The 26,916-nt window shown below is 43.6% G+C and overlaps 1 protein-coding gene across 3 annotated transcripts; it reads right to left on the reverse strand.

Moving 5' to 3' along the window:
• Window positions 1-3,755: 3,755 nt before the first annotated feature.
• Window positions 3,756-26,087, reverse strand: LOC146705258 (fibroblast growth factor receptor 1-A-like). Of its 3 annotated transcripts, none has more exons than XM_085462909.1 (17): window positions 25,944-26,087; window positions 16,304-16,432; window positions 13,977-14,081; window positions 13,726-13,898; window positions 13,522-13,645; window positions 13,189-13,379; window positions 12,898-13,042; window positions 12,614-12,816; window positions 11,146-11,291; window positions 10,693-10,814; window positions 10,299-10,409; window positions 10,006-10,196; window positions 8,798-8,920; window positions 8,644-8,714; window positions 5,011-5,148; window positions 4,494-4,599; window positions 3,756-3,996 (listed from the first exon to the last, which is right to left on the reverse strand). In XM_085462909.1, exons 1-17 carry the CDS (start codon window positions 26,059-26,061, stop codon window positions 3,901-3,903), a joined length of 2,292 nt encoding a protein of 763 aa, XP_085319035.1. In that variant the 5' UTR covers window positions 26,062-26,087; the 3' UTR covers window positions 3,756-3,900. The 3 variants fall into 3 exon arrangements, with proteins under 3 accessions (XP_085319035.1, XP_085319034.1, XP_085319033.1); XM_085462908.1 differs by lacking the exon at window positions 25,944-26,087 and adding an exon at window positions 16,562-16,700 and having other exon boundaries at window positions 12,626-12,816; XM_085462907.1 differs by lacking the exon at window positions 25,944-26,087 and adding an exon at window positions 16,562-16,700.
• Window positions 26,088-26,916: the final 829 nt, after the last annotated feature.

Raw genomic sequence — 26,916 nt, forward strand, 5'->3', positions numbered from 1 at the left:
ACCACTTTACTGACAGCATTTATACCAGTAATCAATAATCAATAATTACCCAATAACCCACATTCGTCCAAAGTCTCATTCTCAGGACTCTTTAAAATGTAAAGAGAGCATTAGAGATCTGATATCGATCTGCAGCAGATCCTACCGATAGGTAGCTAAAGAACAGCACATTCATCGACTTCTGATCACAGATATTATTGATTATTGGAGGAAACTGCTTCACTGATCACAGCAGTGATTGATTCCCTGCTGCTTCTGTTGGACTTCTTAGATAAGCATGACTGTATGTGTGCTCGTTCCTGTGGGGAGGCAGGTCCTTTGATTCTGTGGTGTTTTTGTGGTTGTTTACGTGAAGTTTATAATTTAGCTCATATGTTACATTTAACATCTGCAAGGAAACACAAGCTGTGAAGCCAGTAAAATCCCCAAAATGTCATGCTAAATACTTATTTTGTCAAATCTTATAGTGAGAAATACTTCTCTCAATAGGTTATAATAGGTTACATTGACACCTTCTGGTTTAAATTGGTATTACAGCAGTGTCCAGCCTAATTTATGTTGTTGTGTCTGCAGTTGTTTCTTCATTAATTTCTTTAGGGATTATTACAGTATTCTGATTCTGATGAATTAAGAGCTTATTGTAAGGACCTTTAAACAACATGATCACTTCACTACTTCTAATAAATAACTGAGCTTGTTTACATGAACAACCTGGTTTCATGTTATAAATTCAATAAAATGGTAATATGGATTTGGATTATCAATCACTTTTTTATTTTGTTTTTGATCGAAGTCCTATGGGCAGAAATCTGTGCCATCAGAAACTGAATTTGAATAAGTTCAATTTGAATTTGAATTGCTCAGATTGAATCTGAATTGTAACTTGAATAAATGCTTTTGAAAACTGAATTTGAATTAGTCTAATTTGAAATTGAATTTATATTTTGAAAATGAATTGATTTGCTTTGAAACTGCATTTTATCCTTTAAAAATTCAGCTCTCGAATAATTTCAGTTTCACTTCTCACCATTCAGTTTCAGTTCTACAATTCAGTTTTTTGGAACTTACATCCGGTTCCGGTTCAAGCGCAGATTAATAGAACTACGTTTTACTAGCGGACCGAAAGTGTTACCGACGGGAATCTACAGCGTCTTGAGCTGAATTAAGACTTCAGAAGTCATTCGTCATGTCGAATGACCAGCGGATAAACTCTCAGGTTGGTAATAAATGTATTACATGTATAAGAACAAGCGTCATGTTAACAAAAGATAGCCGTAAGGTAACTGTTATGCTTATTGCAGCTGCTAGCTAAAAACGCTAATTTAGCGTAGTTTGCCCTGAATTCAGCTTTGACAAACAAATATGATCGACTGTTTCTAGTAGAATTCCAAAGCTGTCTTTGGAAAATGATTTTTAATTTAGTGATGATCATTTTCAAACCATAAATTCAATTTCAAATTAGACTAATTCAAATTCAGTTTTCAAAAGCATTTATTCAAGTTACAATTCAGATTCAATCTGAGCAATTCAAATTCAAATTGAACTTATTCAAATTCAGTTTCTGATGGCACAGATTTCTGCCCATAGATTTGTTCTGTAAAAACTGAAACTAGTAAGATGGATATCGATATCAAAGCTGTACTTTGTGGCCTGCTAAGCCCACAGGGCTGGTGCCGATCAAATCTTCATCTGTTGAAGATACAGTTAAACTCTGAGTCACAGAGAATGTTTTGCTCTTTATGGTTTATGGTGTCCTTCATCACTGTTTTTCAGTGAAATGTTGGTTTTCCTGATTTTTCTGACACCACATGAAAGAACCTTCGTTCACAGGTAACCCAGAGTCACATCCACACTCCTGTAGGTGTAATGTGAGCAACCCTCAGCCATCTGTCACTGAAGGTAACGATGGGTCTTCAGCTCACTAGTCTGGATGATTAGCCTCCATCAGGCTTTTCCTGGAACCAGAAACAGAGCGCTCTGTTTTTACCGAAGTTTCTGCCTCTGCACAAGTGAAACGAGAGGGTTAGACCCCAAGAGAACAGGTGAGGTGAATGAAGTTTAAGGTCAGAGTTTTACTCTGTTATATTTAACGTTGCAAGATCAGATCAATGATACAGAACATGAAGAACAAACTGAAGCATGATTAGAGGATCTAATGTTGCCTTTACTAAAGCAAACCCTACACCACCTTCATCTTAGCCCAGTATTTGTAACCTCACCATCATTGACACACTTACACACACCTGAGATAAGCTCTTTAAGCATGACCATGACCATCTCCTCATCTGATCAAAGAAAAGGATCACTTTTATAAGTTCACCACCTCTTTTCATCTTCATACACAAACTGAATCCACAGACTGTACAGGTGTATGACACACACATAAATACCTGCTAATCAGTGTGACATCCAATCAAAATCCTCAGATGTTACTCAGCAAACCTGGGGTTCCACCTTCTTGGACAGTCTGTTAGTACAGTAACCTCACAGCTGCCATATTATTGATCAGATGATGTCATTAAAAATGCTCCAACAGCACAAACATGGTCCAGTTCAGGTGAAGTTAGCAGACAGCTAGCAGCTACAGCCGGCTGTGTCACCATCCACCCATCAGTCAAAAAGGCCACGCCCCTAACAATGCAAACTCCCCATGAAGAGGAAATTATTTAAAAATGATCAACAGAGACCAAGCAGTTTGTGTATTGTAAAAGTGTAAATGTGTAAACCTGTTTATTTGTACTGTAAAGGTTTAACATGGGAGTGTATGGAAACCACTCAGTGCAGCACTGAGTGGTTTCTGCTGGACACCGGAGGAAGTGCAAGAATATTGCAATAGCTGTTTATGAATTACAGATAACTTTAGTCCCACAAAAATAAAATAGACCTGTTGAGATGAGATTTCCTCTTACTTTTTTACCTGCTGATCAGTTATGCTAAGCTAAGCTAAGCTGAGCACAAATGTGAATAACTGAATCTGAAATGTTTCCTGTGCTGCGATCATCACATCTTACCAGCAGAGCTCCCTCTGGAGAGGATTTAGACATTCATGGAAGCCTGGGGGGAAACTGATGGTATTAGCGCAGGAAACAGGAAAGACAGGCTGAAGCAGACAGACAAGCACCTGAAACACCATCAGGTTTCCTCTCTGTGGGAGCAAAACACCATGTTTGTGTGAGCCATGATGAAGACTCTCCTCATCAATGGGGCCTCCACTTCTGAGGCCGTCCTTCTGCGCCACACCATCTCAAACCCAATATCATTCAAATATATATTCAGACAGAACTTTATAAGAAACCATTTATGAACGCGCTTGCAACCGATCCTCTCGTCTGCACCAGGATGATGTGATCAAAGTTATTACAGCTCAAACTAAAGCTGACCTTAGTTATTATGACGAAAAACAAAGACTAGGAAAAAAAAATCAATCATCAGAGACATTTTCTAATGTCCGTGCTTCCTTAGACTCATCGTTTCACTTTCTGAGGAAACAAACAGCTGCTCATGAAGTTATTCTAAAGAATAACTCACATTTAATTCACAACGCATTAAAAACTCTGGTATTTTAATATGTTAATCAGTTATTTTACAGATCCAAGAAAGAAAATCCATAAACGAGGCATTCAGGAGCATCAGGGAGATTTGAGTTTTACACATTTATACATTTATACAGACTCTCGCTCCCACCTTGACCCTTTCATGTCCCGTTTCTCAGATGAGACAAACTTTATGTACAATATTCACACTGAGGACATCTCGTCAGTCCGTGCTGTTTCCTGATCTCAGCTCAGTCCAGCTGTTCTTCACATCAGGCCGCAGCCAAGCAGCTCGTCCCAGGGCCACCACCGCCGTGCAGGAAATGGGAGGAAGATGATTCAGGAAGGAGAATGGCTCCCGGGAGGATTATGTGGAGATGGAGGAGTAAGCTGAGGAGGCGCTGACCGGGGAGTACTGGACCGGAGTGTACTGGATCAGAGGGACGGCCAGGTCCAGGTACTCCTGCAGAGGCAGAATCACACGTTAGAACAGGAAGTGGAAGCTCTGGAGACTTTAGCTCTGTCACATGACACCAAAACTCGCTTCTAACTTTTCTTTGTTCAACGTCACATCAATGCTCTCTCGCCAAGAGACCCACGCCGCTTCAAATAAATGAATACAATCATGACGTTTTTGAAAGTTCAAAGCAAAGCTGCAGTTCCTCTGATGTCCAGCAGAGGCTTCAGCACTGAGGCAGTCACACAGCTCTGCGTTAGCCAACTGCAACTAAGATGAGAGGAAACCAACACAGACTGTGGTATAAATTTCACAGGAGCTCACAGATAACTTTAAATTTACAGAAATAATAAAATATCTGTCTCAGTCTTCCTGATGGTTAGCGAGTGCTCCACCCATCAGTTAAATGTTTAAAGAGGAACGAGAGGGACCAACTGAAGAGAAACAGCTGAAGTGGAGGACATTTGCAGGTTTTACTCCTTAACAAAGAAACGACAAGTCACCTGGTTGGCCATGATGGAGACAGTTCGATCCAAATCCTCGACCAGCTGCTGGAAGGTCGGCCTGCGGGACGGGACGGCATGCCAGCAGTCCCGCATCATCAGATACCTGAGACCATGCAACACACGCTTTACTGCGCAGGTCGGATCAACACATCAACGAACACAATACCAAATAAAACAAAATATCCTCTTTTGATCACACATGTTTGCAGCTGTGTCTCTGACTTTGTGTTTCCTTATTTACATGAAGTCACGTGCGACTACACAAGCGACCTTCAGATTTGGCAGAAGGTTTGTTAGCTGCAGCTGTCTGGAGATACTTGTTTGACTAGATTCAAGTGAATTTAGAGCATAAAAGTGGTAAATGTTGGATTTTTAAAGTCGGCTCATCCTCCAGGTCTCATGTTTTCAGATATTGGCATTTAATGAAGCTGTCTCTTCTGCTGAGTTTTCCAGGAATGACCGGCTCCTCTGCTTAAGTGTCAGACTGAAGTGTTTGATGTGATGATATACTCACAGCTCCTGAGGGCACGCCGATGGTTTCTCCATGCGGTGTCCCTCCTTCAGCAGCTTGAAGAGCTCCTCGACAGGGACGCCGGGGTACGGAGACCCCCCGAGGGTGAAGATCTCCCACAGCAGGACCCCGAACGACCAGCTGTGAACACAGAGATAAACGAGCAGCTCTGTAATTTTCTCCCAACTGTCACATGAAAATAACTCATAAAAATCCTCATTTATTAATAATTGAAATATTAAATAGCTATTTCTCTATTCCTCTATATCACCATTTCTATCTCTCTGCTTCAGCTGAAGACAACATCTGAACCATCAAACATGTAAACATTAACCCATGATCTTTAGCACCAACATCTAATTTCACACTCCATAGATCGGAGCTGTCAAACAGCTACTTGCTGCTTTAACATCACCTTCTGCTGGGGTGGAGGTCCACTCCAGGCTGGGATGAGTTTCACGAGTCGGAGGAGAGCAAAGCGGGTGATTGACAGACATTTGTGTCGAGCTTTGAGAGCAAAGTTGCAGATTTACAGCTCGTTCTACGTTCCTGCCCTCACCCGTGAGCACGAGCGTGGGAATGAGCTTCCAGAGGGGCTCCAGGGACGGGAGTTCAGGAGGAGCTCAGAGCAGATTTGCTCCTCCACATAAAAAGGAGGCAGGTTCAGCATCTGAACAGGACGCCTCCTCATGATGAGTTTCTGGTCTAATCGGAGGAGACCCCAGTGCAGACCCAGGACACGCCGGGCTGTAGAGGCGGGCGGACTGACCAAGTATCGACAGTATCGGTGGCAACACAGGTATTGGCATCAGATCAGTACTTAAGTTTGTTCAGTGTTGTACCCATTCATCAGACAACAGGCATGTCTGCAGCCACCTCCCTGCTCTGCTGTGATTAGTCGCCCTGCGGTCACATGAGCAGCACTGAGCAGAGCTGTGCAGGCTGCAGTGCGTGTAGAGCTACTTCACAGCTGTACATGAAAACACTGCAAACACGATGCTGCTGGAAGGAAACCCCTCACACACACCCGGCACAAAGGTCAGAGGTCACAGTACTTCAGACAGACAAAGAATATCCAAGTGGCTCACACAGAGGTGAAAGTGATGTTTCAGTCATGACATCAGTCATGACTGAGAGTTGAGAGTCAGCATCAGCTAATGTTAAAGTGTTTTTGGCCATTATACTATATCTCACAAAAGTGAGTACACCCCTCACATTTTCCTGTTTTATTGTATCTTTTCATAGGAGATATGACACTTTGATACAATGTAAAGTAGTCAGTGTGCAGCTTGTACTACAGTGTCAATTTGCTGTCCCCTCAAAATAACTCAACATACAGCCATTATTGCCTAAACCGCTGGCAACAAAAGTGAGTACAGCCCTAAGTGAAAATGTCTAAATTGTGCTTAATTTGCCATTTTCCCTCCCTGGTGTCATGTGACTTGTTAGAGTTACAAGGTCTCAGGTGCAAATTGGAAGGTGTCTTGAATTTGGTGTTATTGCTCTCACACTCTCTCATACTGGTCACTGGAAGTCTAACATGGCACATCAGGCCAAAGAATTCTCTGAGGATCTGAAAAAAAGGATTGTTATTCTACATAAAGATGGCCTAGGCTATAAGAATATTGACAACATCCTGAAACTGAGCTGCAGCATGGTGGCCAAGACCATATGGCAGTCTAACAGGACAGGTTCCAGTCAAAACAAACCTCTCCATGGTCGAACAAAGAAGTTGAGTGCACGTGCCCTGCGTCATATCCAGAGGTTGTCTTTTAAAAATAGATGTGTGAATGCTGACAGCATTGCTGCAGAGGTTGAAGGCATGGAGGGTCAGCCTGTCAGTGCTCAGACCATACGGCACACACTGCATCAAATGGCTGTTGTCCCAGAAGGAAGCCTCTTCTAAAGATAATGCACAAGAAGGTTTGCAAACACTTTGCTGAAGACAAGCAGACTAAGAACATGGATTACCTGTGGTCTGATAAGACCAAGATAAACTTATTTGGTTCAGATGGAGTCAGGGATGTGTGGCGGCAACCAGGTGAGGAGTACAAAGACAAGGGTGTCTTACCTACAGTCAAGCATGTTGGTGGGATTGTCATTGTTTGGGGCTGCATGAGTGCTGCTGGCACTGAGGAGCTACAGTTAATTGAGGGAACCATGAATGCCAACATGTAACTTACTAAAGCAGAGCACGATCCCCTCCCTTCAGAAACTGGGCCACAGGAAGGATTCCAACATGACAACAACCACAAACACACCTCCAAAAAGACCAGTGGCTGGCTAAATAAACTGAGGGTAAAGGTACTTGACTGGCCAAGCATGTCTCCAGACTTAAACCCTATTGAGCATCTGTGGGGCATCCTCAAATGGAAGGTGGAGGAGCACAAGGTCTCTAACATCCACCACCTCCATGATGGAGGAGTGGAAGAGGATTCTAGCAGCACCCTGTGAAGCTCTAGTGAACTCCATGACCAACAGAGTTAAGGCAGTGTTGGAAAATAATGATAGTTACACAAAAAATTGACACTTTGGCCCCAGTTTGGACATTTTCACCTAGGGCTGTACTCACTTTTGTTACTAGCGGTTTAGACATTAATGGCTGTGTGTTGAGTTATTTTGAGATTACAGCAAATTTACACCGTTATACAAGCTGCACACTAACTACTTTACATTGTGTCATATCTTTAATGTTGTCCCATGAAAAGATACAATAAAATATTTCAACAAATTTAAGGGGTGTACTCACTTTTGTGAGCTACTGTAGCTGTTACTGTAGCAGCATATTTTCAGCTCACTGAAGTGTGTTAAATCATTTTTTAAATATATATATATATATATATATATATATACACATATATATATATATATATATATATATATACATATATATATATACATACATATATATATATACATATACATATATATATATATATATATATATATACATACATATACATATATATATATATATATATATATATATATATATATATATATATATATATATATATATATATATATATATATATATATATATATATATATATATATATATATATATATATATATATATATATATATATATATATATATATATATATACATACACACACACACTCCAAACATGAGCTATGAAACACGTCTGTGCTGACTGTCCGCTTTGTTTCCAGCCTGCAGCACAGTTAAACTACAGACGCTGAGATAGACACCTCTACATTCAGCTCAGTTTCAAAATAAAAGCCAGAAGGTCTGTTTTTACTGTGTTAACTTCTTAGTTTGAAAGTAAAAGTCACAGTGATTTAATGATCTTTTCGCAAACTGATGATGGTTTGTCATAAATCAGTACGCACCGCGCTCCCCGACATCAGCTGCCTCTATAAGTTAAATATATCGGCATCAGTAATATTAGCCCTGTATTTACTTTGTATCACATAGCACTACTGGGGAGGAGGAGGAAGACAGAACGGGGTCTAGGCATCTCTGCTGAGACTGCTTCTCCCTACCAGTGTAAATTATTTTAAAAACACACATGATGTGATGAGCTCAAAAAACAGGAAGCCGTAAAATGCTGTAAAATCACAGGAAGAGGAAGTCTTGGTTCAAATGCTCGGTAGGCTTCAGAGGACTCACACGTCACTCTGGTGTGTGTAGATTCGGTCAAACAAAGCTTCCGGCGCCATCCACTTCACTGGCAACCGACCCTGCGGACACAATCAAACCCAAAGATCAGCACCCTGTCACCTTTGGCTTTCACCCCGCCAAAATAAAAGTCTGTCCAACTTACATTGGTGGTCTTCTTGTAGTAGTCGATGTGGTGGATGTCTCGAGCCAGACCGAAGTCGGCGATCTTCATTACGCTGTCTTCGGTGACTAGAACGTTCCGGGCCGCCAAGTCTCTGTGAATGCACTGAAGCACAGGGGAGGGTCAGCCTTTACATCATGACACCGAGAATTCAACCGACAACCCAATGCACTCACAACACAGCTACCCCCCTCCCCCTTTTATTCTTAAAGAATAAAGGCTGGAGACTGTTACGGATTCAAATATTGGGGATGGATACAAGAGGAAAACCAAAATAACAACACTGGTCCGGCCGGGTTGAGTCAAACGATGATTTAATGATCACACGTGTGGGAGATGGACACCGTACGCAGACAGCATCAGATCTCAAAATGGTGGAGCATTGATCAAACTCTTATAGCCTCTAGTGGCCCCCACCTAATCATAAAAGCCTAAACATTCACATGCTTTCTCTCACACAGCGCCTAAGCTATGACCTTGGCTCCCTGTTTATCTGCTCCTGCTGAGATGGGGCAGAAAACTCCAGTATGTTCTGTTCTCTTCTAATCAGACAAATAAGGCGATGACTTTCTGCGAACAGTATTTCTTATAACTCAGCAGTATAATGCATCATAAAACAATATCATTCATTCACAATAAATCAGCAGTCTAATGTAATGCAAATCAGTTTAACAAATGTAATAGTTACCACCTTCTTCTAATTCAGGAGAATAATGCAAACTAAAACTACATAATAATTCACAATCTTTAATTAGGGGTCTAACATGGCATAAAATAATATTATAATCCCACAAGACCCCTTCTGTTCATCCAGCTCCATATTTTTAGTAAGTTTGCACCAAGACCCAGCACAAGACAAAAAAATGATGATCAGTTATAATTGTAGGGTCTTTATCTCACAATATAAAACACCTGGAGGCACCTGTTACTGTGCTTGGTGCTACTTAAATGAAATGGAATTAAACTGAAGCACGATTCTTCTGAGCAGCAGAGTCCAGGCATAAAAGTATGGAGATGGGTGTACCTAATAAAGTGGCTGTGAGTATATTTCTGCACTGCGTGTGTCAGATTTCTCGTCAGACGCTCTGTGTTTACTGGCAAAAGAAAACCGATGCCCACAGAGTTCACAAGATCGTTCAAGCATGAAAAGGAGCAGAGTCTGCGCCCTGATGATGTAAAGTCTCTCTGACCTTCTTTGATGCGAGGTATGCCATCCCTCGGGCCACCTGGTACGCTGCCGACACCAGCTCCCTGACCTCCAGGCTGCCCAGTGACGCCTGCCTGGAGCTGCTCCAGTATTCCACCCCGACCGGCCGGCGAGCTCGCAGATACTCCCTCAGATTACCCTGCGCAGCGTACTCCACCACCACATAGAGAGGACCTGCTCCGGGTCATGGCGAACCCCAGGAGAATGAAAGAAACGCATTAGTAGCAAATACTCACACGGCAGGAATTTAAAGACCTCAGACGTGGCGGTGCTCACCGTCCTGCGTGCAGGCGCCCACCAGGTTAATGATGTTCTTGTGTTTGCCGATCATCTTCATCATTTCCATTTCAGAGATGAGGTCAGACAGATCCTTCTCCGTGGCATCGGCTGCACGTAGCAACAACACGTAATCTTTCAGCGACAACCTCAATGTCATGCCCCCTGCAGCTCACACTTGCACAAGTTTCCACATTTATATTTGGAGCTCTGCTGAGACTTCACTGAGCACCACCACAGTCAGAACTTTACTTCCTTATAAAGTAATTTGCATTTATTTTATTAGGGGCACACACACAAGCTGGAATGGAGAAGCTAGGGTGGAGGTGGGTTGCAAAGAGGCAGCTGCAGGGGGAATCTTTCACCCTAAACTGCTGCCTGCAAGTTCTCTCACCTTTGAGCATCTTCACGGCGACTTTGGTGACCCGTGTCGGTTTGTTTTTGTCGATCCCGATGGCCTCGGCCAGAACCACCTGACCGAAGCAGCCTTCGCCCAGAGGCTTCCCCAGAGTCAGCCTGAGGACGACAAACAAACGGTCAGCAGATACAGGAGCACGCTGATCTCACGCTCACTTTCATTATATTTAAACCTTAAGAACAGACCGAGAAGACGAGGCTGACGTAATTTCAGAAACATGCTGTGCAGCTGACAGTGAGCTCTCCAACTCAGTCTGTAAGCTGGTTGTTTGGTCGTGTTAGTGATAGGTCAAAGGTCACAGAGACAGGCAGGTTACATTAGAATGTAACAGATGAAGAAATAACAGTGCAGTCTTTGCCCTGATGTCAATTGCTGCAGCAATCTCAGGTGCAGATTGGGAGGGGCGAGGGGCAGAAAAGGCGTGGTTACCGGTCACGAGGCAGCTCCCACGCAGGGTCATAGGGAAGTTCGTACTGGGACGCGCCCACCAGGACGGTGGTGGCCGCGCTGGAGAGACGAGACTGACGCATCAAACACATCCCCGATTGCAGTGAGGACGACGACTCGACTGACACCTGTGGACGCAGAATTCAATTCTATTTTATTTATACAGCACCAAATCACAACAACAGTAACCTCAAGGTGCTTTATGTTGTAAAGTAAAGACTTTACAATAATACAAAGGAAACAAAAAAATAACCCTATGACCCCTGTGAGCAAGCGCTTGGCAACAATGGGAAGGAAAAACTTCCTTTTAACAGGAAGAAACCTCCAGCAGAACCAGGTTAAGGGAGGGGCAGACAGTTGGGGAGGAAGATGAGACAAAGACATGCTGTAGAAGAGAGCCAAAGATGAATGATAACTAATGATTCAATGCAGAGAGGTACAAACAAATGTGAGTAAAGAAACACTCAGTGCATCATGGGAATCCCCCAGCAGCCTACACCTATTGCAGCATAACTAAGGGAGGATTCACGGTCACGTGATCCAGCCCTAACTATATTCTTTATTAAAAAGGAAAGTTTGAAGCAGTGCTGTCAGCGTTAATCTCGTTAGAATGATGCTAACGCCATAACCGCATTAATGCAGCAAATCTCCGTTAGCGAGTTAGCGCGGATCGCCCCATGCATGGGGCTGCATCATGGTGCAGCCATGGGCTAACAGAGATTTGCTGCGTTAATGCAGTTATGGCGTTAGCATCATTCTAACGAGATTAACGGTGACAGCGTGAGGAGCAGGATTTTGAATTCTGGATTTAACAGGGAGCCAATGAAGAGAAGAAAATATAGGAGAAATCTGCTCTCTCTTTCTAGTTCCTGTCTGTACTCTTGCTGCAGCATTTGGGATCAACTGAAGTCTTTTCAGGGAGTTTTTAGGACATCCTGATAATAATGAATTACAGTTTTTATTTGCCAAGGTAATGCCATCCAGAGTAAGAATGGAAGGGAGTCTAAAAGACACATTGATGGTTTCGAGGTAGTAATTACTGAAGTTAACTCAGAAAGATCAACTGGAGAACAATACTAAACAAATATCAATTGTAGTGAAAATAGCTGTAGATAACGTGAAATGTGAAATGATTCTGAGTAATTTTATCTATAATAGTTAAAATTTTATTTGTGAAGAAGTTCATGAAGTCATTACTAGTTAACTTACTCAAGGGATGGTTGGCTCAACAGAGCTCTGACTTTTTTGTCAGCCTGGCTACAGTGCTGAAGAGAAACCTGGGGTTGTTCTTATTTTCTTCAATCAATGAAATAGTAAAATGTTCTGGCTTTGCAGAGCAGCAAACTATTTCTCCGGGCTAAATGATGATCTTCTAAATTTGTGATATGCAATTTCCTCTCCAGCGCGTTTGAGAGCACATCTTAAAAAGGAGAGAGCGAGGGCGCCTCACCTGTCTCCTCACCTGTCTCTTCAGAGGCATGCTCTTGGCTAATTTCTGCACGACCAGCTGGTTGCTGAAGTCACTTTTCTTCGGCACACAGCAGAGCCTGCAGATGACTGCTGTGGCGGTGAGGACGACGATGATGAAAAACCCAAGGCAGTAGATGAAGATCTCCAGGTACGCCTGCGAGGTCAGTGGGGAGGGCGGAGGGTCTGAGGAGAGATCACATCGGGAACATTAACAGAGATTTGAGCTCGTTTCTGTGCGTGGCAAACCTGCGAACCTTCACATACCATCGACCACAGTGAGCCACGCAGAGTGGTGCGACACCCCAATGGAGTTGGCGGCCAGGCAGGTGTACTCTCCAGAGTCTTCCAGAGTTACACTCCTCAGATTCAGCACCTCCATCTCTCTGTCTGTGGTGTTCATATTAGCAGTCTAAGAGAGACAAAGGGAGCGGCGCTCCTGGGATTATTCAGGTTGATGTAAAGCGCTGCTATCCAGGCAGCACACAGGTATCCCCTGAGGTGTGATCGGGGAATAAAGGGAACAAGTTTGACTACATTTATATCAGCTTTCCATACTTTGAGAACACGAGCGTAGGGCAGTCCGTCCGGTCCCACTTTGCTGCCGTTGATGACGATGTGTTTGAGCCACTGGATGTGAGGCTGTGGGTCGCTGAAGACGCGGCACACAAAATCCACGTTGCTGCCAACCACTGCCGTCTGGTTGGCCGGCAGCCCGGCCTGCAGGATGGGCCTGTGAGGAGAGCGCTCTGAAACAGGTAGGATGGAGATAAAGAGAGAGGTAAAATAAGAGGACAAGAATGATGATTTGCTGTGTTTTTGTTCAGTTTGGAGGAATATGGGGTTTCACAGAGCTTCAGCTGTGCCTGAAATGTTCACCATCACTCTTACCGACTACATCCAGCTGGTAAGTGTGTCGCAGGCTTCCATATTCGTTCTCCACCACACAGGTGTAGTTCCCTTTATCAGAAGGAACCACTGACTCCATAATTAGACTCCACATGTGGTCTCTGATCTGAAGGACAGAACACAGGTAAACCAAAGGGATGAAAAGGAAAACTAACTCTGAAGCTTCCTCTGATGTCACAAACTCACCTTGTAGCCTCCGATTCGTTGGTCCTTCCTCAGCTCGTTCCCGTTCTTGTACCAGCGCAGGGAGGGAAGCGGATTTCCCATTGCTTGGCATCGAAACTTCACCGTTGTGCTTGCAGGAACGGCGTGAAGCAGCTTCTCCATCTTGTCTGGCATCACCCACTGCGGCTCCAGCGCTAATGAGGAGACACAGCCACGTAAGCATCGTGATTACAAACACCTGTCTGAGAGAGAGAGAGCAGTTTGAAGCTTACGCTGCTGCAGCTTCTCGCTGCTCGTCGACAGCTCGTCGGACAGCTTGTTTTCCTCTGACGAAGATTCGTCATCTTCTTCGTCTTCGGAGGATTTCACTGCGTCTGCTTTAAAATAAAAGGCAGTTTGTTTAAAACATGCAGCTTTTACAGTTCTGCATTAACCTCAATGACCACACATGATGTGTATCACAGGAAGATGACTGAGAGCATCTCAGAGGACATCAGACGCTCTGATTCCACATTCAGAAGAATAAACTAACATCCGCCCTTTTTAGACATGAATCGGAATCAAAACACTTTAGTAATCCCAGAAGCAGTGATGTCACAACGCTCCAAGACAGAACAGAAACTATATACGATATAAAAGCATTCTAATTTTAAATATCCCAGTATGTTACACAAATCAAATATATGGTTGACACTGAGGTGCCCCTCTTGATGCTTTGATTCTGTGGAAAAGCTCATACCAGAAGAAGTGTAATGAAGTGTAATGCCAAAATGAATCAGTGAGATTTTATGGGAAACATAAGCTTGTGAAATGGGCACATTTAACATGTGGCTGAAATAAACTGCTAACTGTAAACAGGGCAACAGCTTTAGAAGACTTTCGTTCCAGATCAGGAGGTCAGTTTTCAACAAGACAAACCTACAGCAGCTGGTTTCAGACAGAGGACCGAGGCCCAGGGTCAGATAAAGAGGGATTATTATGAACTGTGAATCATGCAGAGCAGCTCTGGGAGAGTCTGAGAATGAAACCTGGAGCAGGAAGTGAGCAGAACAGTTTTAGCTTAAACACTTCAAAGAAATATCCTCAGCTGTTTCATATTCTCTGACCAGCGGTCACAAACAGAAAACCAAACCAGCATCAGGAGCCTGGAAGGCCTTCTGCTGTAGACTGATGGTGTAAGAGGCTCTGTGGCTCTGAAAGTACAGCTCCTGGTAAAGACATCAGAGAAGAACAGTGAGACAGGGCCGGGCTCGAGGGACGCTGTTTACGAGAAACCAGCTCAGGATCATTTTCTGTTACTGCGTCTGCCACAAGGAGGCGTGGCTTCAACCTGAGCCGAGCAAAACAAGAAACTACAGATTCAAACACTCAGCTGGAGTCCAGATGGTTGGACCGGCACATACCCACCCACATACACACAAACACACACACACCCACACACCACCCGAGGCAAGTGTGTTTGTTGTGTTTGTGCTGCACAGCGCTTCATGTGTTCTCACAGGGCCAGTCTGAGCGCTGTCCTCGCTCTCACCAGGAAAAAATCACTCTAAACGTTTTCAGATGCCTTGCAGCCACAAACAACCAAACCTTGAAAAGTCACTTTCCTTTTACAGAACTTCTCTCATTGGAAACTTTTAGGAGCTTTTATATAACATGGAGACAGAAACACCGCGACCACAGTCAAGATCAGATGTGAACGAGCCTCAAACAAAGGAGGGCGAGGCCCAAACAAGTGCTGCAGCACTTAAAAAGAGGCTAACGTACCGGCGCTGCCAGGAACCCGATTTATCATCAGAGCGCCACGCTGAGCACCAGGCTTTAACCATGAACTGTGGTTATTCAGATAACCACAGCCCTCTGCTTCAGGCTAAAAATAGTAATAAAAGCCAGTGACAGTGACATTAAAAAAAGCCAATTAAAAGAAACAAGTTATTGTGTCTCAGATTCTCTGTTAAGGAATATTTGTGAGTTTATAGCGTTTTGTTTTCATTTCAGTTTTTCAGAAAAGTGTTTATGTGTTTATCATAACTCCCACATTTAACAGCGTCTGAAGCTGCAGCCACGCTGAAGACACCCCGCTTTACTTCACTGCAGAAATTCACCTGCACATGCTTCAGTTTGGTTTCATAAATTAATAAAATGCATAAATTAAATATCCTGCTTCAGAGTCTCCAAGAAGAGAGATGCACTTCTCTGACAAATCTTCAACTGAATTTTAGTTAGTTTAGTAATATCTTCCTTAAACACCAGGGTCTTACAGCAGGGCTGTCACAGCTCAGAGCTCAGCCTCAGTGTTTACATGTATGAATGGCTCTAACTGCTTCAAGCCTCCATCAGGAGGCTACATCGTCTCGTTCCATGCTGGGATCCTGGATCCAGTTAAACTGAAATGCTAAAGCCAGCTGTCTGACTGTGAGGATTTGCTGCTGCTCGCTGGTGTCAGTTATACTGACGTGTCTGAGTTTGGGACATTAAACACGGCTTTAATTCTAGTTTAAATGAAGCAAACTCAGGTTAAACTGTAGGAGGTGTCTGAAAAGTGACTTTAGATACGTCTTTCAGTCATGGTGTCCACCCTCAGACCTCAGATGCTCCTCACCTGTGCGCGTGTCCTCTGTGGCTGGCCTGGACTGAGCCGGAGGGTCGTGAACCAGCAGAACTAGCAGAACCAGCAGGAGGCAGTGAGGGCAGGACATCGTGTCCAACACAGCGACGTGCTCCGAACACACTGCAGCGACAACAGACACACAATGTCAGACTTCCTGCTTTCTCTGAGAGTCAGACTAGTGCAGGTCACCGAGGATGGAAATCTGCCTGCTTCAGATATCTGTCAGTTTGAAGTTAAAAGGATACGTACTGTATGATGTGAATGATTGGTGAGCAGAAGAATCCGAAATGTGCAAAATGCTGCCACAGGGAGGGTTTGTTCCAGTTTTAAAAGTTTTTTTCTACCTTATAAAAGTTTAAAAATACAGAAAACAGTGCATCAACTTAAACTTAATACACTTTTTATCATTAATATCATTTAGTTTGTTTAAATGTACGATCGTAAAATGAAAACAGGAAGTCAATAAAACAAACGAGCTGTGATGAAACGTGAAAAGAAGATGAGTGAAGCTCACTCACATGCACTACAGCATCATTCATGTTTTGGCTACGGCTGCTGATGACCTTTGACCCCTCCGAGGTGACTCACACAGCACAAACTGCATACAATGATTGTGGTCATGAATAAACTTTCTAAAGCTCCAACCTCAACGCTCCGCAACATTTAGGAACTTTGTTTAAATTCCGGGTCTGTGCCAGGAAACCAACCAATTGAAATTAACTTCACCAATTTTGGAGTCTGATATCAGCCAGAGCTTTTGATGGATACCAGAAGAGTTTGGTTGATGTGCAGCTGCTAAGAGATATTTAACCAAATATCAATGAGTGTGAATAGACACACTGCCAAAAGCGCACGCACACACACACACACACACACACACACACACACACACACACACACACACACCTTGAGTGACATCCACCTGTCCATAGGGTTTAATATAACAGCTGAAGGGTTTCCACAGGTTTAGGAGTGTTTATGGGAATTTCTGACCATTCTTCCAAAGGCACATTGTGAGGTCAGACACTGATGTTGGAAGAGAATGCTTGGCTCTCAGTGTCTACTCTAATTTATTCCAAAGGTGTTCTGTTGGGTTGAGGTCAGAACTCAAGTTCTTCCACACCGAACTCGCTCATCCATGTCTTTATGGCTTTTGCACTGATGTGCAATCATACTGAAACAGGAAGCTCCATCCCCAAACTATTCCCTGTGCCAAACAGTTTGGAGGTCTGTAGCGACTAACTCGACAGAAAGTTCCTCTGTGCACTTTGATCCTCAGCATCCACTGACCCCGCTCTGTGAGTTTACGTGGCCAATCACTCAGTGGCTGAGCTGCTGCCGTTCCTAATCACTTCCACTCTGTTATAATCCCACTAACAGCTGACTGGAATATTTAGTAGAGGAAACGTCACGCTAGACTTGTTGCAAAGGTAACATCCTATCACAGTACCACGGTGGAGTTCACTGAGCTCCTGAGAGTGACCCATTCCTCCACAGATCTTTGTAGAAACAGTCTGCATGCCTAGGTGTTTGATTTTGTACACTTATGGGCATGGAAGTGATGGAACACCAATGATCTGGATGGGTGACTGAACACTCTTGGCAATATAGCGTATGTACCTGTGTGGATCAGAGAAAACCCAAACTTTTTCTTTAAAGTCGTTAAAGATGCATGCTGCACAGCTATTCCATTGGAAAAAGAACAGTTCAAAGGATGACCCTGACATTCATGCCTGAGGTGAGTAGACGAGACTGAAGGAGCTGAAGCAGCAGGAATGAACAGCTCCTCCTGACTGACCAAGACAAGCAGCATCTGACAGGACGCCTCCAGGCTCATTTGTTTCAGCCCCAACCAACCGGGATGAGACCCCCGTGTGAAGACACCATTCATACAACACACATACACACTCACACCAGCATTGTTGCACTGGGAGTCAAACAGTGAAGCATCCTGTCACTGAGGTCTTCGTGGCCCATCCTCTCTGAGTTTCAGAGCTGAGATGTGGTCCTGTGTGAGCCTCAGCTCCATCCAAAGTATCGCTGAACTCTGATTATTGTTGATTTTTATTGATTATTGTTGATTGTCTGTAATATCTGTGGTGCAGCTCTCTTCAGTTTTGGTGCTTTCTTTATTGTCTTTAACTAAAAAAATCTTTAAACATGAAAACTGGATCCAGATAAATCTCTACGACTTCCTCTCCTCATTTCTGAGCCCGGATGATGACTTTTTCCTCAACCCAAGTGTGAACTCGGGTGTGATGGGTCAGCTCAGTCGAGGCAGTGCTGATGGATGATGAGGGTGGTTTCTTAAACCAGCCTGATGCTTTCATTAGGAGTCATTTTGGAAGCTGCCTCCACGTCACTAACATCAGTCAGAGCAGACCCTCTGAATGAAACCTTACCTGCACTAGACTGTGTACACCGTCTATCTGACACATCCACTCCCAAAACAGCTTCACCCTAACACCACCCTGATCTACAGCTTCAGCTCAAACACCACCCTAACCCTCTCCACTCCATCCTTACAGTCTGAACATCACATATTCTTATTTATGAGTGTTTACAGAAGGAACCGACTCACAGACACCTACACCACCTGCATCACCATCCACACCATCACAGACTCACAGACAGAATGATCATTTTAATGTGGTCAGAGGTAAATAACCTTAAAGCTTGAATCAGTGCCTGAGCTCGTGGTTACTCATGATTATTAGGGTTAGTCTAGTTCAGAAATATTCTTCATGCTATAATAAAAATATGGCGTGTGTGTCTAGAAACTTCCAGCTGCTCACATGAGAGGAAGCTGCGGTTCTCCTGCAGGGATCTGAGGATGGAAGGAACGATTTGGAGCTTTCAGCTACTGGCATGATGCAGAACCACCCTGTGTAGCTCCTGTCCTGTGCAATGAATCCAGTTTTAACTTGAAAAACTATTTTGGCTTCCTGCAATGACTGAGCATGACTAAGGCGTCTCCCTGGTGTCATGGTAACGCTATGACCTCAGAGAAACCCACCTGAGTGTCAATCTGACCCTGGCCAAAGCGAGGCTGACGCACCGGCACTACCAGGAACCCGATTTATCATCACTGAGCCACGCTGAGCACCAGGCTTTTACCAATCTGGGATTTCTGAGACTAATCTGGTTGGTGGAGAGCGAGCAAACAGCCAGTCACAAAGCAGTGCGCTTCAGTCTCTGACACAAACGCCAAAACATGCTTCACACCCCATCAGACACCTGAAGTCACGCCTACTGCTCGCAAATTTCAAGATTAAAGCGGAGTGATGATGATGATGGTAGTGATGAGATCACTGTGAACCTGTTTACAGACACAAACAGGAACAGGAAACTGTAACAAGCTCCAACTACACCTTCACAGGCTCAGGTGTTCTGTTCTGACCTCACTGGTGATGATGACGGTGATGATGATGATTGTGTGTGTGCTGGCAAAGAGGAGGACTCACACACAGCCTGCAGCTGTCACTGACCCACTAACACAGACAAAATATTAGGAACACCTGTGCCTAATAAGCTTTTGGTCCTCACACTGCAGCAAAGCCCAACCTGTGAGGGTCCCTGTGGTATCTAACACAGGACGCTAGCAGCAGATACTCAAATACTTCGAGTCCTGTGTACTGTGAGTCAGAGTACTGCAATTCAGACCTCTCCCAGTTCAGCATCAGTCTCTGCTCCGCTCTCAGCACAAGAAAAAGTGTGTGACTTCTGCTTTACACTGATCTACTCCACCCACACAAACCAACACCATCACAACTCTGGTGCCAGCCTCCTGATTTCAAACTAATCATTTTACATTAAACTGTTCATTTTTCTTCATGTAATAAAGCCTGAGACAGACAGACACACACACACACACACACACACATACAGTAAACCCCTGGTCGGAGCATCTGGTCCGGTGTGCGTGTCAGAGAGAGAGAGTACACCTGTACCTGTGAGCAGGTGAAGCTGTGAAGCTTCAGAGCCCTGCGAGTACAAACATATCTGAGCTGACCTCAGAATAGTGAGCCCCCTCCCTCCTCAGAGCAGTAGTACCTCTGTTTTTCGCAGTACTTACAGACACACAGATCCCGGTAGACCTCAGATCAGAGTACCTGTGGAGCTCCACGGTCTGCGGAGTTAGTTAGTACCGGGACTGGGCACCAACAGCAGCCTGCCCGCTATTCCGTCTGCGGCTCTAGTTCACGTTAAAGCCCCGGCGGAGTGATCCAAACTCCTCTTGCTCTTCGCTCTAGAGCCGCGCGTGCAGAGCACAGTCCCTCACGGTGTTTGTCGGCGCACGGTCAGCGGGAAGGCCCGCCCACAGGGGGAGTTTCTTACCCTCCTCCCCAGCGCACCGTGGAGGGCTGGTTTTAACGGTGCTGTGGGGACGCGTGTGGGGACAGAAAGGTCCCCACACTTGTAACTTCCAGCATGGGACATCGGGCTATTGGGTGTGTTTATAGCTAGGTTTAAACATAGCCAGACTAATCTAAGTGGCCCGGGTCAAACACTTGGCTCCCTCTTAGACACACAGAAAGAAAACAAAACCTTTACGTCATTGGATTAAGAAACTTCATCCGTCAGTGTTGTTGTGGTTGGGCGGTACAGTTTTACATGACCATTTACAGTTTCTGGAAATTCTGCAAAGTTTTGTGGCTTCAGTTTTGACTTCAGTGTGGAGACATGTTTTTACGAAAGTGTCAGATCTTCATCATCATCATCATCACCATCATCATTATCTTTATTTATAAAGCACTTTAAAAATAACCACAGATGACACAAAATGCTGTACATTAGAACTAAATAATCACAATTATAAGATATAAATAAAAGCCAATTTAAAAAAAATTCATTAGTTAATAAATTATTTAATTAAAAGATAAACTAAGTCTCACTGCAGTCAAAAGCCAAGGAATAAAAATGGGTTTTAAGTAGTGCTGACAGCACTAGTTTTAAGATGTGTTCTAAAAGAGGGCTCTCTATTGTGCAAGGGCAAGTTATTCCATAAGTTAGGAGATCTGTCTCACAGCATTAAACTGTTATTTATGAAGTGAGTGTTAAAAAACAAGTACAGTTTAAATCCATGTTTATGTCATGTTACCTCTTTGGATCACTTTCCTGTGATCATAATCAGCTGTTTAGTCTTGCCTCAGTTACATCACCATAAGCTCTCACACAGCCAAGCTTCAGTCACTTCAGAGCCCTTCACACTGATTTAAATTCTCTCCTGGAAGCCTAAATTACCTTAAAGTTGACCCAAGTCTTCACTTTTTGATTTTATTATCTGCTCGATAGGCAGTGTTGGGGAGTAACGGAATACATGTACCACCGTTACGTATTTAAAATACAAAATATGAGTAACTGTATTCCGTTACAGTTACCGTTTAAAAAGGTGGTATTTAGAATACAGTTACTTTGTTGAAATAAATGGATTACACTGCAGTACTTTCCTGTTTCATATTGTCGCGGGTCAGGACTGTTTGGGTTTTGTTTGACAGCTGTGTTCTGTTATTGCAGGCGGCAGCGTTATGGTTGCCAAGGTTACAGGGTGACACACTCTCTCTCTGCGACTGTGTGTTTCCTGGGTGAGAGAGCGCCTTTTTGTTGTTGTTGTTGTGCTAAGCTAACAGGCAGAATGCTACAAGCATAGCCCTAAAGAATGTAGCATCATGGGCAGTGTAGTCCGTGCTGCAGGGAGAATGGACTGCCATACACGTTATGGGTCTGTGAGCAAGAGAGGGAGAAAAAGGAAAACTACGGGCTGTCATCGAACAGAAACGGGAGGTGGAAGCATGTAAATATAATAATAACCACTGCAGCCAAGAAGAGTGCCTGACGAGCCCAGTTGAAAGTAAGCTATTAAGACTCGACTGTCGTGTTTTCCTCCGAAACAATAAGTTCCGTTGGAACCTTCCAACGCCTCTCTCTGTCTCTCGCAAGCAAAGTTGACCCACACAACAAAGTAAAGCTATTTTTCGGCTACGAGCCCAACACGGAACCCACGGTATTAGCCAGAGGTCCCTTTACTACGGTTCGGAGCCGCGGACTTTCAGTAATAGTAATAAATCACATTCATGTAGTTGTAAACAGCTGTTGGTCTTCCTTGGTCTCTTGTGTTCTGGGGGCCTCTGGATGTCTGGAGTTTTGATCTCCTCCATACCTGCTTCATACCCTGGAGGACGGGGCTGTGGCTCCCCACACTCCCTAGCAGATCGTTACATGGAGAAACCTTTGGAATACAAGCATGCTGATCCACACAGGTGTACACACGGGTATTCACAGACGCGGACTACAGCTTTCTTGGCTGCTGCCTCAAAGCACATTGTGCGCTGTCTATCTTGCGTGCTGCACAATATCGTTTATTATTTAGTATCTACTGATATCTACTGCTAGCTAGTTTATTGTGATGGTGCTGTTTTTTTTTATTATGTTGCTCTTTGTTGTTTGCTTTCTCTTCTGTTTTTTTTCTCCATACAGGTGACCCGGGTGTTTTTTTTTTTTTTGTTGTTTGGTTTTTTTTTTTCTTCTTTCTTCCCCCCCTTTCTCACCGTCTCTTCTCTCCTTTGGTTTTCTTTCTCTCCCTCTCTTTCTATCATTCTTTCTCCCTGTCCTATCCCCCAGTCATGTCTGTCCCGTTTGTAGCAACTGAAAATAAAATAAATTCATAATTATAATAAAGGTCAATCAAATGGACCAATATGGCAAGGCCATGATGATCCACTTGGTAAAATAAATCCGCTTGGCATCTTTCTTGGCCTTAAGACAACAATTCTGATGGCTAAAGATCGAAACGGGACACACAAAAAAACAAAAAAAAAAACAAAACAAAAAAAAAAAAAAAACAGCATGATAATATCTTAAGTAATCCAAAGTATTCAGAATACGTTACTCTCATTGAGTAATGTAACGGAATACGTTACAAAATACATTTTGGGGCATGTATTCTGTAATCTGTAGAGGAATACATTTTAAAAGTAACCTTCCCAACACTGTGGATAGGAGCTTTCCATTTTGTCCCCGCAAAGTCACTGCAAACTGACTGTCCCCATAACACTGATAAACACCTACACTACACACACTCACACAGATGGTTTCCATTGTGAATTCATTGGCAGATTGGTATAATGTGTGTTTGAGAGTGTCAGGCTGTGAACAATGACTCTGACTCTGTGTGTGTGTGTGTGTGTGTGTGTGTGTGTGTGTGTGTGTGTGTGTGTGTGTGTGTGTGTGTGTGGGGGACAGAGGCAGTATTGTGAGTCCATCCAGTCACACAAAGTAAGGTCAGAGTTATTAGAGGAGTGGGCAGGATGGATGCTCCACTGTCATAAACATTTGGGAACAGCTCATAAATCAGAGTATTCACCATAACAATGCACTTACGTCTTTTTAGATAAAAAGCCGTTAAAAAAAAAAAACTACTTTGTGAAAGTACTCCTGTTCTAGTGTGGCTATAAGCATTTTACCAGAAAGTCTCCAGCCCAAAGTTAAAGATAAAGACTTACATTACCATTAGCATATATTAAATATTTAATATTTTAAATGATCTATTCTTTCCTCTCTGAGGGCTGCAGGCCCTCTTGTTGTTTTTATCTTATGATGATAATAATAATAATAATAAACTTTATTTATAAAGCACACTTAAAAACCAAGGGTATGCCAAGGTGCTTAACAAGTAACATAGAGAACAGAAGTTAGATAATAGAAATAGGACCAAACAAGTACTAAGTATGCAAGCAGGTAGCTGTCACTGATACATAGGAAAGCAACAGGTACAGAGCAAACAAGAAGTTAAATGAGCATAAAAGTGCATAATATAAAATCATAAAAGAAATATTAACTAGAGGGAAAGGCAAGATTGAATAAGTGGGTTTTTAGTCATGATTTGAACAGTGCAATGGAATCAGACGCGCGGAGGTCGAGAAGAAGGGTATTCCACAGTACCGGGGCAGCCAGAGCAAACACACGGTCACCCCGGGACTTCAGCCGAGATCTGGGTTGGGTCAGAAGTAGTTGAGTGGCAGATCTAAGTGTTCTCGCAGGAGTATGTGATTTGAGAAGTTCACTAAGATAACTTGGCGCTAATTTATTAATAGTTTTGAATGTAAGGAGTTATATTTTAAATTGAATACTGTACTTTATGGGCAGCCAATGCAAGCTAGCTAGAACAGGAGTAATAGGGCAAAATTTCCTGGTACCAGTCAAGAGGCGGGCTGCTGCATTTTGGACTGTTTGCAGTCTAAGAAGAAGAGAAGAGGGAAGACTGTAGTACAAGGAGTTACAATAATCCAACCTGGAGGTCACAAAAGCGTGAATAAGCTTCTCCAGGTCCTCATGCGGAACATAATGCCTAGCCTTAGAGATAAGGCGCAGTTGGTGGAAGCTAGATCTCACTACAGCAGACACTTGCTTATTGAGTTTGAGCAAGCTATCCAGCAGTGCAATGCGCCGCAGCGCGCGTGCACAAAAAGGTCCAAACGCAGACTCAAGCGCTAGCAGAAAATGACACTTTATTATAACAACAAAAGGCAACCCGGGAAAACCAGAGGAGCAAAACGAGGAACTAAAAAACCCGGGGAAACAATGACGCGAGGAAGCTGGAATCGGGACTGTGGGAGGCTGCAACAGAAAAGGAAGAAGATTACTAGGGAGCCGGGAAGCTCCAGGATCTTGGACAGGAACGAAAGTTTCTCTTATCTTTGGTTCATTTGCAGGAGCCAGCACAGGTGCTGATATCAGGTGCTTTCCAGGTGCTTCAGCCACTGTTTGTAGTCCCACTCACTGATTCCTGTCCTTATATGTTAGAAACGGCATCTCCTCCACCTCTCAGTACTCTCCACAGACTGTATATAAAGGACGCACATGTGCTTCATGTGGGATGGACTTGACTGCAGACAGATTGGCTAACCGTGCATGCTTTTAGCTACAAACATAAGGCCTGGGGCCAGAATTGGCCTGCCAAAGAATTCAGTCTGACCCAATGTATGGCTTTCAAAAATGTGAAGGTGGCCAGAAATTTTGGTCTTTGAACTGTTTTTATAAGTTTTACAGCTTTTCTCCTGACAGTAACCTCAATCATGGTCAAATACACCAAAACAACAAAGTAATAGATGTAAATGTTTAAAATTACTGTAATTTTAAACAGTTACTGAGCTCAGACATCAGCTGACAAGCAGGATCATTTACTCACAGACTACACAGTCAAACCACAGGAGTCACCCCCTGCTGTTGTTGTGCGGTATTTTCTGTTGTGTTGCATTCAGGGCCCATGGAAACCATACAACCTTGCAGCTCCAGTCTGACTTATGGTTGTGTCTTTTTAGATCAACACAGAGACGTTTTGGACTTAAAGTTCACTTCAGAAGGATTTAGGTTAAACATGTGGACCAATGAAGAAGAGCATCTCTGACCAGAGCTTTACTGACCCACAACACAGCATGTGCTAGTCTCTCAGTGAAGGTACTGAAAGTGTGATATGGCCACTGTCCTGTCAGCTGAGACAGTATGGTCAGCACTGTACTGAGAGACAGATGTTTGATTTTTTCCTGTCCTAACTGTATAACTTTGCTGTGCTCATTCAGAAAAATCCTCTGAATAACCACAAAAAGCTCTGAAAGTGCTAAAAGCTGCTGACCTTGGATCGAAGCCAGCAGTGAGAAAATTCCTGTATTTATAACAGAAGCCACACAGGAGACGAGGGAAGTTTTCTCTGGATGGTGTCCATGCATTAATGCCCTGCAGGGTTGAGGCATCCTGAGGAGGATGTGGGTTTGATTCCTGGTAAAGTGTGGTCACGGGGCTCTCAGTGGTTTCTCTGCACCTGCTTTACAAACATAGGACGGACTTTGGACTTCACAGCACTGGTTAATGTCTGACTGCTGGTTAATAAAAAGCTCCGCAGTCACAATATGAAAGGTTCATATCCTCTCTCTGTGCATTACTCTCTTCTTGCCTGAGCCAACTTGTTTTCTCAGCATTACTTATGTTCTTTTACCTGAAGAATCTGAGCTTTTAGCCCAACTTTAGTTAAAAAAAAAAAGTCTGCAGTGGAGCCCTAAAGAATAATGTGCAAATATGTCTCCTTTAAACTGAATCCGGTCATGTTTATGTATCCCAGCTGTGTTCCTTTCATGGATAACATCAATGAATTGCTCTGCCAGCCTCTCTGAGTCAGCAGTCAGTCCCGCAGCCTGGCCACTTGGATCCAGTCATTATTCTGGACTTTGCCTTGAGAGCCAGAGCAGCCCCAGCCCGGCACTAACTACCGAGCCTGTCAAACCACACAGTCAGACCCACCCAAACCCAGAGCCAAACCAGAGCACACCAGAGCCAGGACGCACCAGGCCAAGAGGAAAACGAAAAAGGCACCAAAGCACAGGATGAGCGTGCACTCTGCTGCAGGTCTGCAACACTTTTCTGAGCAGGAAAAAGTGTTTGTGGATGATCAGGAAAACTCGGCAACACCCTAGTTCATGATCCAAGAAACTAAACATTATGAAACAGTACGTTTCCACACTTACAGTAAAGCAGTCAGAGGTGGAAGCAAAGTACACTTACCTGATTACTGTACTTCAGCTGCATATTCTGGTATTTACTCGAGTATTTAT

The sequence above is a fragment of the Copadichromis virginalis genome, linkage group LG7, assembly GCF_057382275.1.
Source record: "Copadichromis virginalis isolate Kocher_CV1m ecotype Utaka linkage group LG7, C_Virginalis_male_GT1.1, whole genome shotgun sequence".
Taxonomy (NCBI): Eukaryota; Metazoa; Chordata; class Actinopteri; order Cichliformes; family Cichlidae; genus Copadichromis; species Copadichromis virginalis.

What these genes read in the sequence shown, in the direction of transcription:
- LOC146705258 (XM_085462909.1), bottom strand. Translation starts at nt 26,061, where the DNA reads ATGCCTCAACCCTGCAGGGCATTAATGCATGGACACCATCCAGAGAAA. An exon ending in GGGCGCCTGCACGCAGGACG is followed by an intron (nt 10,197 to 10,298) that starts GTGAGCACCGCC and finishes GACCCGGAGCAG; the next exon opens with GTCCTCTCTATGTGGTGGTG. An exon ending in TCTCCATCATGGCCAACCAG is followed by an intron (nt 3,997 to 4,493) that starts GTGACTTGTCGT and finishes CTGCCTCTGCAG; the next exon opens with GAGTACCTGGACCTGGCCGT.